The 18,888-nt window shown below is 45.1% G+C and overlaps 1 protein-coding gene across 3 annotated transcripts in view; it reads right to left on the bottom strand.

The window, feature by feature from the left end:
• The window catches only part of LOC135898904 (uncharacterized), a 32,024-nt gene that overhangs the window by 10,192 nt on the left and 2,944 nt on the right, over positions 1-18,888 (bottom strand). For 2 of the 3 annotated variants that reach the window (XM_065428122.2, XM_065428124.2), the window contains exons 3-6: positions 16,320-16,529; positions 14,641-14,713; positions 8,852-9,094; positions 5,201-5,437 (exon numbers count right to left, since the gene is read on the bottom strand). In XM_065428122.2, coding sequence (XP_065284194.2) covers positions 5,201-5,437; positions 8,852-9,094; positions 14,641-14,713; positions 16,320-16,529 — 763 coding nt within the window. The remainder of the gene's footprint in view (positions 1-5,200; positions 5,438-8,851; positions 9,095-14,640; positions 14,714-16,319; positions 16,530-18,888) is intronic. The other variant, XM_065428123.2, reaches the window with a different exon arrangement.

Below are 18,888 nucleotides of genomic sequence, written 5' to 3'. Positions count from 1 at the left end.
CCTCCCCCAAGGCGATGCGCGTGTAGACAGCGTGACTCGGCTCAACGCGGTGCGGCACAAATATTGTTCTGATGCATACAAGAACCTCGTGACGTTCTATTAAACAAGCCTCCGGCGCAATGCCCACTAGGCACTGTCGAACAAGAGAGCGCAACTTTCTCCTGCTCATGTCGCGGCACTTTTCAGCCATACTACGTGCCACACGCACGGGGCCTCCTCCAGTGATGAACGCTTGAATATACGTCCATGTTCACCGCACAAGTGCAGAAAGTTGATGGCTAAAGTAACCAGGGGCCGCACTTACTAATATGTACGCTCGATAATTATGCAATTAGTGATATCACCGTCCTTATCAGGTTTAACGAAGCGCTTCGTACACGAAGGCCGTTCGTAAGAACAGGTACCAGCCATCATTAAAACGAATATATTAGCGAAAGAGACCGGTCAGTAGAACCAGTTCTTACGAACGAAGGACTTCTCGTTATCCCAGCTTTTGGGGGCCGGATAGGCAGTGCCACTCGTAGGCGGGATTTATTTGCCAAACCTTATATGGAAAATGTCAGGAAACGCGGCCAGCCAAAACAAAATGTTATTACTATCGAAGTGCGAATTTCGCCTCTCGAAGTGCATTCAGAACGCAAGTCGTGCACCGGAACTGTTGGTCATTTTTTAAATCTTTCTGCGAGTGCCTAATGTCATGTTGGCTATCGCGCAGGGAGGTTTACCGGATAGTGCAGTTCGGGTGGGTATCATCGTGCTAAAGGTTGTGCGGCCATGATTGTATACAACCTTTTTTGTATACAACCTCTTTATCAAAATGCCTCACGCGGAAGCTTTTGCTTTCAGTAACGGAATATCAGCGGCGAACATCACGAAATCTGCTATTATGACTATAGGCTGTTTTATATTTCTAAAAAATTCAAGTTTTAAATTTCAGAATTGCAGCCGGTCAGTGCTCAAAGCCTGTCTATTCGTAGCAAATACGACCAGTACCAGTATTACAATCTTAGTCCACAAAACCTGCATCAGATTACGTTCGAACTCTCATTAGTTGAACGTAAGACAGCTTCGAGATACATTAGGAACTGTAATACCTACGCATTTCTACAAAATTTGATGAAGTTCATCTATAAACAAGTGCTAAGTATTCTTACTGTGAGAGATGCCTTGAGGACTGACCAGTTTTGCCAGAGTCGAACATGTCGTCTAGGCTCATCGAAGTGTTGTTTGAAGGGATAGAGTGTTATTTCTGCAAAATTATTTTCTTCAGCAGTCATTATTATAGATTTCATTATTTTAGCCGCTGATAGTTTTGTGTTTTCGTAAAAAATATAGTTTTTGCTGCAGATGAAAACAGGCTCTTACTCATTGAAGCCAGCGGTCTAATGGTAAGCGAGCTACATGACCAAATGAGTGAAACTGAGGTAAACCCTCGGGAACGCTGTCTCTATTTATCTGGGAAGGAATGGTTGTAACGAAATGAATGGATACCGCTTATCTACAAATGTATAAAACAGGTCACTATCCTTCATCGCGAGATATGTGCCGCGCAAGTGCGGGCCAGCTGAATGATTATCTCGTGTGAGTTGGGACTGGTTTACCACGGATTTTAGTTCCTTTGGACTGTGCCATTGCTTGGCAGCTTTCTGTAATGAGTGCTCGTCATGTCGAGTGGCCGGTGCTTGTTGTCACGTACAGGTATATTGCTTGACCTGTCGAAAACAAGCTCAGCAATGTTGCCTTTAGGGTTCAGCGGTAGTAAGGGGTTCAGCGATTCAGCGCTTCAGCGGGTTCAGTTGGTAGTAAGGCATTATTCTCAGTAGTGGATCAGGGAGCTGCATTCACGAAGCTTTTTCATCGTTAATGCTATTCGTCACAGGCCAATCGACTTCGCTAATGATACGTTCAATACCACAATTGGCTGGTGTTAACTCTTATGGATAGTTCTAGCATGAGAACTTATGTATAGGGGAATCTATCTGCGGCTGTGCAGAGGTGCCGTGTGCGTGACATGTTCCTTTTAGTGCAAATTTGTGGTCAATTTCCAATCCCAGATAAATAAATTCCATAGTGCATTACTATTATAACATACGAAAGCCACGAGTTTCTCATACACTGTTATAAGGCACAACAAATGAATGTCTAAAACATGATTGTGATAATGGGATGGGGTACAGAGTCAGACTTTGCATGGCACAAGATGATTCAGTGATACAATGAATAAAAAAGATTAAAAGCATGTGGCTTACAGTGGCTTGGTGAGGGCAAAGAGCACATCCCTGCAGTGGTGTCACAGGGATCGTACAGGTGCGCATTAGGCGTCGCCTATTCCATACCTGGTGAGTACCGCTACGTAAAATCAGTGTTCATAAGGGGGTGCGAGGTGGGGTTGAGGAAAGGGGGCAGGAGAAAAAATTGATAACGAAGCATGGAAACGGTGATCTGATGAGAACACAGGTTTTAATGCCAGAGACTACAAAAGGATATGACATGCAGAAACTGACACGTACCGTTTCCATAGCCTCAATCATTTTCAGGGTAGCGCCACTAGCCGTTTGTATCCCGCCCCAAAACAATGCGAGAAAACGAAGGACTTTCAAGAACGAAAGCCGAGGTGAAGGATGAACACACCATAAGATGAAAAGAGACGACTGTGTTTAGCCGTAGAGAAGATAACTTTACCTGCTGAAGGACGTGCTCGAGGCCTGCGAAACGTCAAGCCGGTCGTTGTGTCACAGTCCTTGCAATAGCAGTGTTAAAACGCGATGAATTGAAATAACAACACACTTGGACACTGAAGGAGAAATGCTTGTCTCAATAAGAAATCACAAGTGATCATTTAGCAACGAAAACAACGTACGGGATATCACGCGTCATGTGGAACTGCATGGGAACTGCCTCTGTCATTCCCCTATGCTCTGTGTCCTCGATTTTTCTCGTGCATATACTAGGAGCCTTACAACAACGCGCAGCACCATTGTTTGCCATGCATGTACTCGGAACTTTAGAGTTGTGCGTGGCACTATTGTTAATGCTAGTTGGATGCTGATTCAGGCAGCATCTACGGCAGCCCTGTGTGTGTTGGTTAAGCAGCAGAATGAAAAAGTTGCATAAACGTGCATATTTTCAAGTCCATCATCGTTAACAGCTCGTTCAGCCCTAAACCGTCAAAATCGCTTATTATTGGGAGAAATGAATCTTGGGCAGCCTATAGATAGCGAGGAAGGAACAGAGGAGCATAGACAAGGCACAAACCCGAGTGCGCCTCGCTGGCTAATACAATTTTATGAAGTGCAGAGAAAGACCACATTGAGGCCCTACAGAACTAATAACACTCAACATTTGTGCGTCGATTCGACATACAAAAACAAGGCCTGCACCGGCAGATGATTACAGGTGTCAGTGAAGTGAAGTGAATATATTTGTGCTACCTTGTCATTAATGGAATAGCATCAAAACGAATGTACGCAAACCTCACACATATGCACAAGTGCTTCTAAGACAACGCGCATTTCCTGCCTATTTGCGTTGCATGCTTGCATACTAGAACTTCAGAGGTTTGGATGCTTGTAGGTGATACTTGAAAGTACGAACAAATGAAAATCTGAGCGAAAACTTAGGAGAGCCATGCTCACTGAGAGTGACACGCCAAAAGCTATGGAAAGGTAGGCCACAGCATGAGAACCACCACCTTGAACTGGTTACCATTCAGGGCAGACGTGTACCAGCTGGCACATTCTCACTAAATGTGCCACTGGTTCATACAGCCTACACGTGTGCCAGTAGACTTGTGCACGCCTGAGAACAGGTGCGCGAAGTCACGTTTCTGTGCCAAGTTCAGGCGTGCGACAATTCTGATTCTGATTCTGATTACCCTTGTCTTTTGCCTGTGGGTTCACAGTGATCAGACAGAGCCGAGTCACGCAACACAATCGTACTTAAGTCAGCACACGTGAAGACAAATATACCTAAATGGCAAAGAAAATTCTCCAATAACAGAACCTTCAACTCACCACGAATATTTACGTATATGTGACACTTTAAACTGACTGGACAAAAAAATCCGACGAAGATTTCGGCCCTATAGGTGTCGGCTCTATCTGGAACCTGGTATGAAATACCTAGATAAAGAAATGTTCTAATATGACGGGCGCAATCTTTCTCTCCACAGTCCATACACCATTTTACCTTTATTCCAATCAGGCTCAGGACATACCGCATGGGCCACCACACTAAAAATCACCCTAACTCAGAATTGACGTGCACCGAGTGGCTCAGTAAATGTAATAGGTAAACGATATGCTGATCATGCTTATAACTGCTAGCATGCATCAACCGGTTCATCATGCCACATCAGTCACCTACACAATATACACAACACGTATGAGTTTCTCAAGGAAAAGAAAGAAAAATAAACGAAGCTCCAATGTACTTACAAATGTGTCTGCCACGTCATAGAACAAAAAGTACAGAAATTCTGAGAAATGTCTACCAATTCGTAAGAATTCTTTGGATCAGCTGTCACTTCTCTTTTGCTTACTTGCTTACGTGCTTTTCCTGGCTTGCGCACGTCTACACATCTCTTTCCGGGTGCCAAATAAATGAAATCGGTGTATTGAATGGTGCAGAGGTGAGTTGCCAGTTTTTTTAATGCTACCAATAGTTTATTATTATTATACTGTTATCATATGTACCAATCAGTTCTTACGCTTATATTCAGCAGCTCCACAACAGGCTTTTCTGCACATACACCAGCAATGCAAAAAAGTAAGCTTTCAAGGCGGCGTGGCGAGAATTGTTTTTCTATCGGATCAATTTATTTGTTTCTTTGTTTCAATGGCTTCTTATCGCTTATAAAGCTATCAATCATTGAAATTTACGCTATTATAACGAGTAAATCTCCTAACTCCCCAAATTACGCATTTTTTTCTGCAGATAACAGCCATTACACTTTTCGCGTGACAGACAGGTTTCACTGGATACTCGCCAAAGAATGCATACGCATTACAAAAAATATTTGTGCCACCCTAGATTCCCATAGTGGCTGAACTATTGCAGCGCCACGTTCTCCTTTAGTGTTTTTGTCATGAAAACAATGTTCTTGGAAGCATAGCCTCCGCCATCAGGCGGCACGCGCCGGTGCTCTGGCAAATCTCGAAGGCCATGCTAGAGTAGCGCTGCGCGCCTTCGCAGTACTTGCCTGTGGAGTCGAGGTGCCCGTGAAAGGGGCCCAGCTGGCCCTCGGGTGCACCAGGAAGGGCGTCGCCGTCTGGTGCTGGAGCGTGTGCTGCGGCGGTGCCACGTACACGGGCGACGTCGGGTGTCGGTAGCGCAGCGCCGCAGCGTCGTAGCCGCTGGTGACGTGTTGCTGCGCGCAAGCACGCACACACGGAGAACGCGTTGCCACCGTCTTAACTACCGTTTTCTTCATCGAGCACTGGAATTAACAGATGAGGGGTGGGGCGTCGTTACTCACTCTTCGACTCTCACAGCATGCACGGGGGGTGAATGCCCTTCGGGAAGTGGGTCGTGCAGCGGGGCTGGTGGGTGAAACCTTAAAGTATAATTAAGGCATATGGACTCTAACAAAGCTGGCTTAATAATTTTGTTTTATTTTCTTGTTATTCTGTCTAAGTCCACATAATTCTTATTTGTAATGTTTCGCTTCCACGCATAGATGCTTCTTTCTTCCAACAAAAGCACCAGTCTTTCATTTTAGAATTACTTTCTTTGACACGAGTTGCTGCCAACGATTCTTGAGCAATGGGAATTTCAATTGCATAGTGTATTATTTCGTTATGTTCTAATACGTGCCGCGGTATGTGGTTTAGAGGCTACGACAGTGTGGGGCTGAGCGCGAGCTGGAGGTCTTTGGTTTGAGACTGGCCGCGGCGGCCGCTTTTGGATGGGGGCGGAATGCAAAAACGTTTATTTACTTAGACCTAAGTGCACGTTAACGAACCCCAGGGTGTTAAAATTATTTCGTATTCACCCAGTATGGCGTGCCTCAATCAGATCCTGATTCTGGCTGTTAAAACCCGAGAATTAAATTTCAAGTGTGTTCTCACTAAACGCTAAATTGAAATGAACGACACACAATGACGCCCGACCGAAAGCAGAGTATTCCATAGTCTAATAAGAATTTCAGATCTCCACTTTGCGGTAGACAGAAACAAATGAAGTTGTGAATTTGTTGGCAGCGTGTGTCGTCATTATGCCAGCGGCTCAACGTTTATACACTACGATTTATTATCTAATAATTTTGCCAACATATTTTATTGTGTAGTCTCACTAACTGTATGACCTAAATGACTTGCGATCACGAGAATATTTCTCTGGAGGCTACTATTATGACAAGCATTAACCCTTTAACAGAGAAGGGGAGGGTAATATGCGGAGAAAGAAAGAAACTTCCCGAAGTCTTAGCGTATCTGTCTACCGAATGCTTCGTCGGTAGAGGGTTGAAAACGCGCTGTTACAGCTTCTATTGAACTTTTACGCAGAGTTTCTTGCCTTTTTTTAGCACTCCGTTTAAGGGCAAGCGGCTGTCTATTGCGTAATAGACCAAGTAGCCTTGAGTCTTCATCAGTGTTGTGACAAAACAATGATTCGGCATTTTTGTGGAAAATTACACTTAGAATTATTTCATGCAGTAAGATATTTGTCACCTATGCTTGCCATGGCCGTCACTTTTAGCTGTTTACCGAAGAGGTTTTCGGAGAAGACGAGTTCAGAAAAAGAAAACATATTTTGCCGAAACGGAAATAAGAACTATTGCCGACGATCGCTGCAATATATCGCATGACGCCAACCAAAGCCACGCTGCTATTAACAGTTGTGGCGACATTGGCAGCCTGGAAAAATGATAGCAAAGGTAACAGTCAACACTCGTCTAGGGTAAATATCTTTGTGTAAATTTTCTTGCAATTAGGCCTCTTTTCCTAGCCTTCAAGATAAGCAAGGGGCATTAACAACACGCGCCCAGCCGAATATTTTTTCCCATGTTCCACGTGCCAATGTAAGTTCCTCGAATAGCAAGAGGGAAAGATTTGCACGTGTTATCATGAATACATTAACACACAGCAGCTTGTATGCGTCAAATCAGTGTTTTGGTGTCGCACCTGTAAGTAACTACAACCAAAATAAACCTTGCATTTGCCAAAGCCACCGACAGATTTGGTGTATCTCCTGGATGCATTGATAAAGAGCATTGTGGGGGCCATGTGCACAAATCGTACGAAGTTAGGTTGGTTAGCTCGAGTTCAACCTTGTAATGACTGCGCATCGAATGGTACAGGTAAAACTCTTGCTTTGGCTAGTTGGTTCGTGGTTGAATTAGTAAAGGCAAGGCGCAGAAGACCAGGACCGAAGAAGAACACGAACGACAGTACCGGCGCCACTCACAACTAAGTTCGTTTCCGCAACAAGTCTGCCTTATATAGGTTAATCAAGCCGAATCAAAGACTATGCTCGATGAATTGCTTCCCGTGCTGCTCCAAGTGTGGTTCTTGTTTGCTCATTCGATATTTTGTGCCAGATATGATTCCCTAGTTGTCGATAGATTGCGGTATTTTACTTCTAATGCTTCACGTGTGATTCGGCTTGATTAACCTACATAAGGCAGGCTTGTTGCGGAAATAAACTTAGTTGTCAGTGGCGCCGGTACTGCCGTTTGTGTTCTTCTTGAGTTCTGGTCTTCTCCGCCTTGCCCTTACTAATTCAAGAATGGCACAGGACAGTTAAGACTGACGACAATGGCGCTGTGTCCCATCTGTTGCGCTGTTATTGCAATGCCATTCAAGTTTGTGTTATTTGTTAGTTCGAATGCTCCGCGACAGCGCTCGAAAACACACTTCCGGTGCATTTTTTTTTTTTCGGAAGCAGTTAGGTCAAGCGTTACTCATTAGTAATGCTGCAAAACAAGTTGAAGGTAGCTCTCACATGAAACACACATTCTTGAACTCTTCGTAGCTTTGCATTATCCCTTGGCATCAAGAAACCGGGGCCTTATTCGTGCATAATAAGTTTTCATAGGTTACAGTTTCTGTGTGTTTGTGCAGTTCGAAAACAATCTTTGCAAACGAGATCATTTATGAATTCTTCTGGTGTGCTGCCTTACAAATATTTCTTGCGTTGCATTCTAATATAACATCTACTATATAATTCCAAATACCGCTTACAATCAGATCGCTTTGGTAATAAAATAATCATTATGACTCTCAGGTCATTGATGAGGTCCTAGAATTAAAGCGCATTATTGCTTTCTCACATTCTCCTCACATAAAGCCTCTGATAACTTGCAAATATACTCGTGGCAGACCGCAAGTGACAGTATGTTAGAGGCTGTGCGTCGAAAGTGCGTAGTGTAGACCTTATTCTGACACGACGACATCACTCGTTGCTTGAAATCTTCATTCTTCCCGAAGGGCACAGTAAAACGAGAAACGGCGATGCATTAACTGCTTAGAGCTACAAATACAGGACTCAAGAAGCAGAAAGGCAGGTACTCGGCTTTTCTGGCGATAAGAAAATTTTTCAAATTAGTCTCGAGAACACAAGGCGGCAGTATCGAAGGGTGATAAATTGTTACTTCCATATTAGTTCTCTCAACACGACTATAATGAGAAAACAGAAAATGATAATCGAAGACTTCAATGTATGAGTCAGCAAATCCTTAGATGCCGGTTACCGCTGGCGGCCATGTTTAGGAATGTTGGTTTTGATGGCACAGTGGCCCACATATCTTTTCGCAATTCAGCTAGTCTGATGCCCTAGATGCACGCATATCTGCAACCGGTTGCGTTAATATGTCTAGACAGTTTTCCAAGTTCTAAAAAAAAAACAGGCTTACCATCTGTGCGGCAGCAGCTGCTGCAGCGGTTGCGTCATGCGTCTGTGGTTGCTGCTGCTGCTGCTGTTGCTGTTGTTGAGAGACGGTCATGAGGGGGGTGTACGTCATCTTGTCTTCGGAGCCCTCGAACTCCGCGTCGAGCGTGGTGTCTGGCTCCTCGGTCTTGCCAGCCGCCACTGTAGGCCCATCGAAAGAGCTCATCATGCCCTGGTCCAGGCCGAATGCGTCACTGGTCAGCTCCTCCTGCACATGCCAGAAGTGGAACACATCGTGCATAACGATTTTGATGCTGACGATGATGACGATGATAATGATCTCGTGCGCCATCGAGGGTCGATACCTGCAGCGCTGCTGGCGTGGTGATTCAACACCTCCTATATACTTTTCAAGTACGTAGGAGGTGTTGGCTCATCATGCCAGCCTCCTGAAACACCCGCAGTGCAACGATAAACAATGCTATCGCTTTCAATGCCTCGAATTCGGGTAATTTCTTTTTTTTCTCGTTAAGACCCTAACTTTATATTGTTAACTATGCATGTAAAAATGCTGCCCTATGGACTTCTTCCCTGCATTTTCTTACCACCTATACTCTAAACATCCCTTGATTATCTCGACCTCTGACTATTACTGCTCGCATCCGCTTTGAATTCCAGTGCTTCTTGAAGGTAGATGTTCCGCTCGGCTACGTGGATATCTGTGTATTCCATAAGAATGTGATCAGTCGTCTTCGATCTTTCGCGGCAGGATACGCATGCTTCATCCTGCTGCAAATGTTTTCTCGGGTACGTTTTTGCCCTCAGACCACCAGCTCAGGCCTCAAATAGTAAGGCACTATCCTTTGTGTTGGCGAGTGTTTCGTTCAGAGGACCACTGCTTTGTTCGAGCAGTAGCCCTCTGCAAGATAAAGTTATTTACAGTTAGTTTCCAGAACTGCTCGATAGAAAAAAGAAAGAGAAGATACCAAGAAGATTGACACCTTACTCTCGCTCAGTGCGTAGTGAGAGCTTCAGATTTGATTGCTTTGATGCCGTGAGGTATCACATGATGATTTGTCGGCCAAGTTGCTTGCACCCTAAGCGTCGATTAAAAATGAAATATTCGTAGCGCAAGCACACGTGGAAGAAGAAATAGACAACACGGACTTGACAGAACAGTCAGCACTTCTTCCTCTTGTACTTGCAGTACGAACGTGTATTTAGTATTGGTATAACAGCAAGGCCAAATGTTCACGGTTCGATTAAAAAAAATGTTCCCCATCTGCTACCTTGGCGAGAAACGGCACTGGCTAACGCACTCAAGGTTCACCTTGTACGCACAGAAAGTAGCTCCAAGCCGCCAAGCAACATTTAGAATTGGAGTGGCGCCACGGTCAAGGCCGCATCCGATATAAGGTACTTTGATTTGACTATCGCGTAAGCGAGCATGCAAACAGTGAATACGCAAGCAAATCATTTGCACGCAGACCTTCATATAGGAGGAAGTTTCGTGGAATAGGAAGAGTTTGCCTGAACCTGAAAAGATAATGAACCTGCGTTTGCATATTCATGGAAGGTGCTTGACATTAAGGGGTCGTACTTTGCGCATATCCTCCTACCTGAAGTACTTGAATACATTTTTAGGAGAGGAGTTGCTGGAAATCAAATGTTCCTTTGAGGAGCTATTGCCACCATCGCACGCCAGCTGTACGTTACTACGACACGGTCTTTTCTTTGTTTTCATTGATGACGGGCAGTTCGTTGATGACGGGAGGTTCATTTCTGGCGTTCACTGCTTTATAAACGCGGAGGTTCTCGCTCGACTTGCAGTGGAGTCAGTGTAGAGACATTGCATTTCCTTCCACGTGGATCAATAACGGGGAACCAGTGCTAGAACGTTTGTAGCCAGCAGCAGACAACACGACGTAACCAGCTGATGGACTAGCCTTTAGTGTAACACGGTGTGATCTCGAGACGACGTCCTTCGCTGATCTATGCACGAACGTCGTGCTTCAGCTGAGTAGGTAATTGCATTTTTCATATGTGACTGGGCAGTTACGAGCACGAGCTCACGTACGCGTGCAATTCTCGGCTACCTTCATTAAGCATGGACTCAGTCTGGTTGCACAAATCAAAGTGCAGGTGCGTGTCTAATGTCTCGAAATGCTTAATTTTGTGAGAGGCCCAAGCAGCTGGCGTCTTGAAAGGCCACACCGACGCTGGCAGATGCGCTCCGAGCATGCTCACCAGAGATCACGATCTAGCGCCATCCGATGCAAAACGCAAAACGTTCCCAGCGCGTGAAAGTGCCCAAATTTGCCTCACGCGTTAACGGCGACCTTACAACGCATCGAAATTTGTGTTCAAACTATCACAGTGCCGTCATTGTTGTCATTGAGACGCTGTCTTGATAGCCCGAGTCTCAGGCTCACGTGATCAGGCTTCGATCAAGCAGTCGCGAAGGTAAATACGGTTTATTAGCCCCGTTTCCAAAAGAGCTTTAGCACCACTTTAATGGGAATGTCACCTAACGCTTACAAAAAAAGCGACTAGCAAAGCACACGGTGGACGCAATTAAAATCCGAGTAGTTATCATAAAAAAAAGCAATACAGATCCCACGCCCTGTTGGAATTGCTGTTATATGGAACGTTTTGCAGGTGGCTAGCTATCCAGCATTGTTTGGGCTTCCGCAAAGCGCTACTAGGGAGACGAACGTATTTGTGAAAACCGAGCAGTTGGTGCGCGTGATGCGAGCTTACGCGTCTGCAACGACAGCAGCCAGACGAGGACGACGGCGACGATACTCGTACGACGGCACTCGTACGACAGTCACGGCATGGTTTATGCTCTGACCATTCTACGCGAGCTTTCGACATGTCGATTGTTGGATAGTCCGCAGTTGTAGGTACTGGAGGAGCTTAAGCGAGAAACACGGGGATTGTCACGTCACCTGCGACGAAGTGTTTACACACTCGTACGTACTTATGTCTCTCATGTAATCTATGTTGAAACGACGTCGAAATTTGTGCTCCGTCGAAGAAAATCTGTTCGATCCACGTTGATCGTGAATGTGGTGCAATGGTGCACAGCCGCTGTCGTGTTAGCTGTAATGGGGAAAGGACTAGGGAACATTGGTTGATTCCGAAGGCTGGGCGACAAGTCAACGCAGTGCCTTGAAGTGCTAGAAGCCCCGAGAGAAGAATGTCAGAAACTAGTATGTGGCGCACGTGCCAAACTGCTCTCAAAGAGCTAGCTCGCTTTGGCCCGAGGCGAGTATGCGTGCGCCGAAAACCTTCCGTAGATGAAAACACTTTAGAAAGAACGCGAGAGCTCAAGTTCGGCTAGATGGTGTGTTATTCGCCGTATTTCTATTGGTGTGCTTGCTTAAGAAATTGTAAATATGACAACAAAGAAAAAAAAGTTGCAGTTTTTCCCGAAGGACGAAGCATCGATTGCGATAACAAATTAACAGACCGCTATATGAAGTAAGGATAGTAGTTTGATCGGCCGTATAAATTTGTAAACACTCGCTTACGAACTAAATTAAGAAGCGTGGTGTCACGCGCGCTCAAGTAAACCTGAACACATCTCACCTGATGACTACGGAAACTCGCTGTCGAAACAATGGAGGGAGGAAGCGCGGAAGCAGCAGCGAGCGAATTGACTTTCGTGCTGCCTCTCGCTTGAACGCAAACTAAATGGCGAAAACAGTGTGCAAACGAAACTGCTGGCCCCCTGTGCACCTATACTATTATCCTCACAGATCGCTCTTACACCATACAAGTAAACTCTCGCTGACCAACGAGCCAACTCTCGCTGACGCTCGCGGTAGGCAGTTTGTTCCTCACGGGCACGCACTACTGGTGGTCTTCCCATAGTTGTAGCTAGGATTGAATGTGCGAAACCACTAATCTAAAGCCCCGTATATTGGGCGCAAGGCCCACCACTGGAGATGTGGGTGCTGCAATCGACTTGACGATTGGTTGGATTGGTTTGACGATTGACGTCTTTGTGTTTCTTAATGAGATTACGCACACGTTCGGCAGCGATGCAGCTAACGACGTCAGTGACGGTACGCCCGCAGTCCGCTGTCGTCGCTTGCGTTCGATGTCTCGAGTTTTCTCGGTGGCGTGGTTAGGAGCATCCGCCTGGCATTGCCGCTTGCGATTCTTCAAAATTAAGTACCTTCAAAATTAAAACTTTCCGCCACGTGAGACATTGAATGGCTCATACCCCCTTAAACAATGGCTCATACCCCGTAAACGCGGCCTACCCATTCCGACGGAATAGAAGGGAAATTCTACACTAGAACGACGACCGGAAACGGAGCTAGCTCTGGAAGAAGACGGCGACGATGACGAACGAGGGAGCAGTGGTACGGACGCGGTAGCGCCGAGGGGCTCCAGCTAGCCTAGCCAGCTGTGGAAGACGACGACGCTCGAGCCATTGCTGATGATGATAGTTTTAGTGAACAACACCGACAGCACCGGGTGCGCATGAACAGCTTCGCTGTAGAAGAGCGTTACGTAATAGAGTATTCGGCTGCTGTGCTGGAAGCTAGAAGTTTGATTCTACCATCAGCCGCGCATTTCTTCCCATTAAGAAGCCCGAAATGAAGAAAGAAGCTCACCTACCTATTTGCCGCAAAGTGATTCAGATGAAGCAAATAATGATTTCCAATAAAAGACACCAACTAAGCTTAAATAGCAAGCCGACAGGATGGTTCTTAAACCAAGATTTGCCCTATGCAGAATGGTTCTTAAACAAAGATTTGCTCTATGCAGAATTGACCTGTTTGTTGACTACAGCAGAATGGCTGTCGTCTCGTAACAAGACGAGGATATCGCAGTGGAGCGAGGCACGGGACTCTGCGCAAAAAAAAAAAAAGTGACCGACTAGACTGATTGCTGTTTTATTCATAAAAAGCCTCCATCCGTCCCTACGACGTAGCTTTCTCCATTTCAACCATGGACTTTCACTTTTGAGCCATTTCGACGTAGAAATCTCGCTATGATGATATTGTAACAGGCTATAGGATCATTTCACGCAACCCATTCTGTGGAAGTGAATTTATTCATCGCGTGAATTGATGTCAGCACGCAGATTGTTAGCAGGGATAACATTCTCAAGATAAAAGCAGCAGAAACGATAATCTGAAGATATATGTCAGGTCTGCCAGGGAAGCAGTTTCGAGCAACCACATCCTGGAAATGTCAGTTCGAGGACATATGAGCAGGAGTTGCGTTTATTGCAGTTCAGGAACTGTAACAGTAGCTAAAACAGATCATTCTCACACTTTATAAGAAAGAACGTGGCGTCCACCGTAACAAAAACGTCGGTACAAAAAAGAGTGGAACGGCAATACCAAGGAAGGTGTGAATACAAGAACTATAGGAATGAAGTGGATGGCGGTTGGGTTAAAGTTGAAGGCTTGAGAAAGCAACAGTGACTGAACATAAAATGAAGTACTGGCGACAAAGAAATAACAATTATATGAAGATAAAATATTTATATACAACTGGGAAACGGGCTATGGTGAAAACATTGTTTTAAATAATATGGCCGTCTTGTAGAGATGTACTCAATTCATCGAATCGATTCTTGCAATTGGAATTGAAAGCATTAGAACGAGTCCAAATTCTTCTGGAGCAGTCCACTATAACCCAACGTATCAATCAATCACTTTATTAATGAATTATCAATCAATCAATCAATCAATCAATCAATCAATCAATCAATCAATCAATCAATCAATCAATCAATCAATCAATCAATCAATCAGTCACGCTAAAATAAGGAGAACTTGCCCCTACCTTCGAGACGACTCTAGGGTTTCCGGTTGGCTCTTCACCAGGCAATCGTCCGTCTAGTGTACGGCCCCAAGCACTGAGAAGAAAAAAGGAAACGTCAAGAAACAGCAAGAAACGCCCTATGTAAACCTAGGAAGGAATATGGCATGAGGAAACACTCTTTTCAGCGATACAGAACACACATTTGTGGAGCCCGTAAATGTGGAGCCCATAAGGCCTCCACATTTACGCACTACATATTAATTTGAGTCGTAGACGCTCTTACAGCACTCTAGCAGTTCACGACGCTATCAAAGGCAGTCAAGTAAATCCAATCGTGACTACTTAACGAAAAATGGTTAGCGTGATAACAACATAGCCAGCGCATAATATCCTGGCAGTGCTACTTACTACCGCGTGAATGACAGAACTGACAAATGTTCTTCGCTCCTAGAATAGTTAACTTATTATGAATTGAAATTTCACGTTAGTCTACGGGTGTCTGAAATGTACAGATGTCTGAAAGAAGTAGTTGTCACACGCTTTTAGCAAGCAAGCCATTGATGTGTTTATGAACATGTGGTATCCTAATTAGCAGCGTAATGTTGGTAGACGTTACACGCGAGATAACACGTAGTTCAAGAACAAAGACCAATGTACACCATTGCGTCTGCTGTGGAGAACATAACTGAGATGTGCGAGTCGCTTTCTAAAATTATATTTAGTTTTTCCTTAGGACGTCATTTCGAAAGCGAGCGGCCCCAAAACACAGTGGCGAAACACAACAGCGTAGTTATGTCATGCAAAAAGAAACAAGAAAGGTGATGGGCGGGAAGGAGGTTGAAGTACCTTGGCTTTTGTACAATGGTGTTATATATAGTTAAATCTGAAGGTACAAATACCGCATCGACTTGTGTAGCAGCCCAGCTAAAATATCAACCCATAATGTGGAGTCGCCAGTGAACGGCCTTTGAGGTACCCGCCGTAGTAGCGTAGTAGCTACGGCATAGGGCTGCTAAGCCAAAAGGTGCGGGGTCAAATCACAGCCGCGGCTGCTGTGCTTCAGCACGATGCAAAAGCTGTTAGTGCAACGTGCATTTGGTGTATGTCCCAGGTGGTCCAAATTATTCTGGAGTTCCTCTCCTACCACGTGCTTAATAATCAAATTGTGGTTTTGGCACGTAATGTCCAAGAATCTAAGTATATTTTTTGAGACGTGTTTTTTGCATTGACCTAGAAAGTACAAAAGATTTATACTGGTAGGAAAAATGACAAAGATACGCTCCAAGCATGGCGATTATCATTAAATCTGCGCATTTTCAGATTAGCATCTTTACAGCAAAACACTTGGTACTGAGTAAAGTGTACGAATTTTAATAGCATCAGAACTATCAACTATCATCATATCTAACAAAAATTAGGCTAGACATCCTAACCATTGCTAAAATTTATTGTAAGAAGTACGGTGGTTGTGTATATTCGTCACAATGTTCGCATCTGTAAACGCTAGCATGGAATTGCAATTAGAGAAATACCATTAGAGAATACCATAGAGAATACTAGAAATACCATTAGAGAATAGTAAAGCTCTGTCAAGCTGTAGAAAGATAATCCTGATTTGCAAGAAGCCTAGCTATTGGCCCTTGCAACTTTTCGCGTGTAATAGAAAAACAGAACTGTTGCATCTTTATGTGAGTACTCACAGCGTCTGAGCAATGGAGCCAGAGGTTGGTATGGCAGCCGCCGTCGCCTGATCCGAATCCAAAGGTACCAATGTGTACTGGGTTCCGGCTTTCAAGTTGACCATAGAACTGGCGTCCACCTCGATGTAAAACTGCGGTTTCTCGCTTACTGTGCTTGGATTGGAAGAACTTGCGCTGTTGCAACTGCTCCCTGTGTTTGGACTGTTCGTTCTGCGCCATGGAAAAGAAAACAAAAATTGTAGGCTCGCTTTCTTCTACAGCTTAGCTGTAGAAGATCTCGAGATGATTCAGGAGCCCTGTTAATGTCCGAGCATACTATAGTTGTCTTAGAGCGAAGCTTTCTACGTCTCGCTGATTCGTCTGTGAGCACCGAAAACGCACTGCAGAAAAGCCAACTTACGCATGTGCGTAGAACACTACAGTTACTTTCGCAGTACCACGCCAGCGTCGACTGGCCGGCCGTTCAGTGCCTGATAACGGCACGAACTGACGAGCTCAGCAAGAGTGGCGCATGCGCACAAAGTTCACTGGAAGCGCAAGATGCGTCTGCTAGGCATGGCATCACCCCTGTCGCAATTAGCTGAGCTTCCCTGCTTATTGGAGTCAGCAAGTGCGCGATAATACGCGCTCGTCTTAGGACCTAGAAAGATGGTCGAACGCTACGCTACCAAGACGAAATGCATATATCTGCATTGCATTACGCGCGTCACGCAATGCATTCCTGGCCGTCACCATGGGTAGGCCGTTGGTGCAGCACACCGCAGAAGAAGAGGCTGCCGTACGCAAGTGTAGAGCCATCCGTGAAAGTGTGAGTGTGTGCGTGTAATGAATGGCTACATGGTCTAAAATAAAGGCTATGCAACCCAACGAAATAGGCATTCATTCAACTTCAACGTTCAAAAGCTACAATGCTAAACAAGCAATCAAATCATATATGCATAGCATCGGGTCACTCAGCATTTCTTGGGCTCGTTGCGTGATCGTTGACTTTGACTTTGATTCAGTTTGCATAGGGAGAAAGCTTCGCGTTCAAGCGTCTTTCTTTAAGGAAGGAGCTTTGATTTTTTTAAATGCTCGTACGCGTCACATAGTGTAATTTCCCTTCAGAAGTCCTTTAGGTAACATAGTCTGTAAACAACGTGGCAATGGAGTGGGATTTATGCAGCACGTTGCCATTGCGTTGGTGAGCATTTCATACTGTACTCCAGATTCTGCAGAGAAGAGGAAAAGGCCGCGTGTATTGTCATGAACGTGCTACCACTGGACTGATGTTGTCTTTAGTTTTCACGTTTATTGCTAGCTATGATAGAAGGCAGCATAAGAGCTCGCAGGCACGCAATGCAAGTAAACGGTAACGTAAGTGTCTTAGGGTCGTTGAGTAGGAAATTACCAGAATGACAGCTAGCTCAAGCGAGAAGAACCATGAGCTAGTGAGATGAGTGCAGTGTACATTGGCCGTGGAGCAGGAAATTCTGAAAACTCTGAGAGGCGAGTCAATATTGAGACGCAGGCTCAGATGACACAAAGAGGGGCGATATCAAGGGTGTTAAGGAAGAGTGAGGTGTGACAAGGCTAATGACATATGGAGGACATAGAAAGGAGAGAAAGCCAGACCCAAATCATAGCGATTGACCGCAGGAAACATTCAGCGCACAATTATGGATGCTTGTGTGCTGCGACTTCAGACTTGTAAGCGCAGCATGAGGCTGCAGATTATCTGAACTTCTGCCCTAGCAACGGCGAAGCGAATACGACAAAAAAATGACATCTTGTTTTGTTTTGCATCATTGAGTAATTTTCTCATAAGCATCACGATGCTGAGGCGTCGGCATCGAAAAATAAATAAATTAAAATAAAAGTAAAAGCGATCTATTAACGCATTTTACTTTTTGCACACCCGCCGTGGTTGCTCAGTGGCTATGGTGTTAGGCTGCTGAGCACGAGGTCGCGGGATCGAATCCCGGCCATGGCGGCCGCATTTCGATGGGGGCGAAATGCGAAAACACCCGTGTACTTAGATTTAGGTGCACGTTAAAGAACCCCAGGTGGTCGAAATTTCCGGAGTCCCCCACTACGGCGTGCCTCATAATCAGAAAGTGGTTTTGGCACGTAAAACCCCATATATTATTATTATTATTACTTTTTGCATATCACAAATCTTGCAATCTTCCCGTGATAACAGTTTTGTAACTCGCTAAGAACAATATCTCTACGTTCTTTAGACAACAACTTTGGCAGGGCTCTGACAACCCTGATCATGAATGTCAAACATGTAGCGTGCGAAAGAAGCGTGTTGCGTTGCTGGGCGGTATGTCGCGCGTTCGATTCGCGGTAGGGGCGGCCGCCTTCCGATGGAGGCGGGATGCAAAAGACGTTCGTGCACTGTGTTTCGGGTGCGCGTTAAAAAACACCCGGTGGCCAAAATTATTCCGGTGCCCGCCGCAATGGCGTCGCTAACAAGCAGCTGTGCAGTTTTCGGACGTTAAGCCCCACAATTGAACATGACATCGTTAATTCTTGCTTTAAGACACAGTTGCTTCACAAATGCGTGGACACGAGCGTGCGTATA

This window comes from Dermacentor albipictus, chromosome 3 (genome assembly GCF_038994185.2).
Source record: "Dermacentor albipictus isolate Rhodes 1998 colony chromosome 3, USDA_Dalb.pri_finalv2, whole genome shotgun sequence".
Classification (NCBI taxonomy): Eukaryota; Metazoa; Arthropoda; class Arachnida; order Ixodida; family Ixodidae; genus Dermacentor; species Dermacentor albipictus.
The sequence above is the reverse complement of the archived record's forward strand: the minus strand, read 5'-3'. Positions and strand labels throughout refer to the sequence as shown.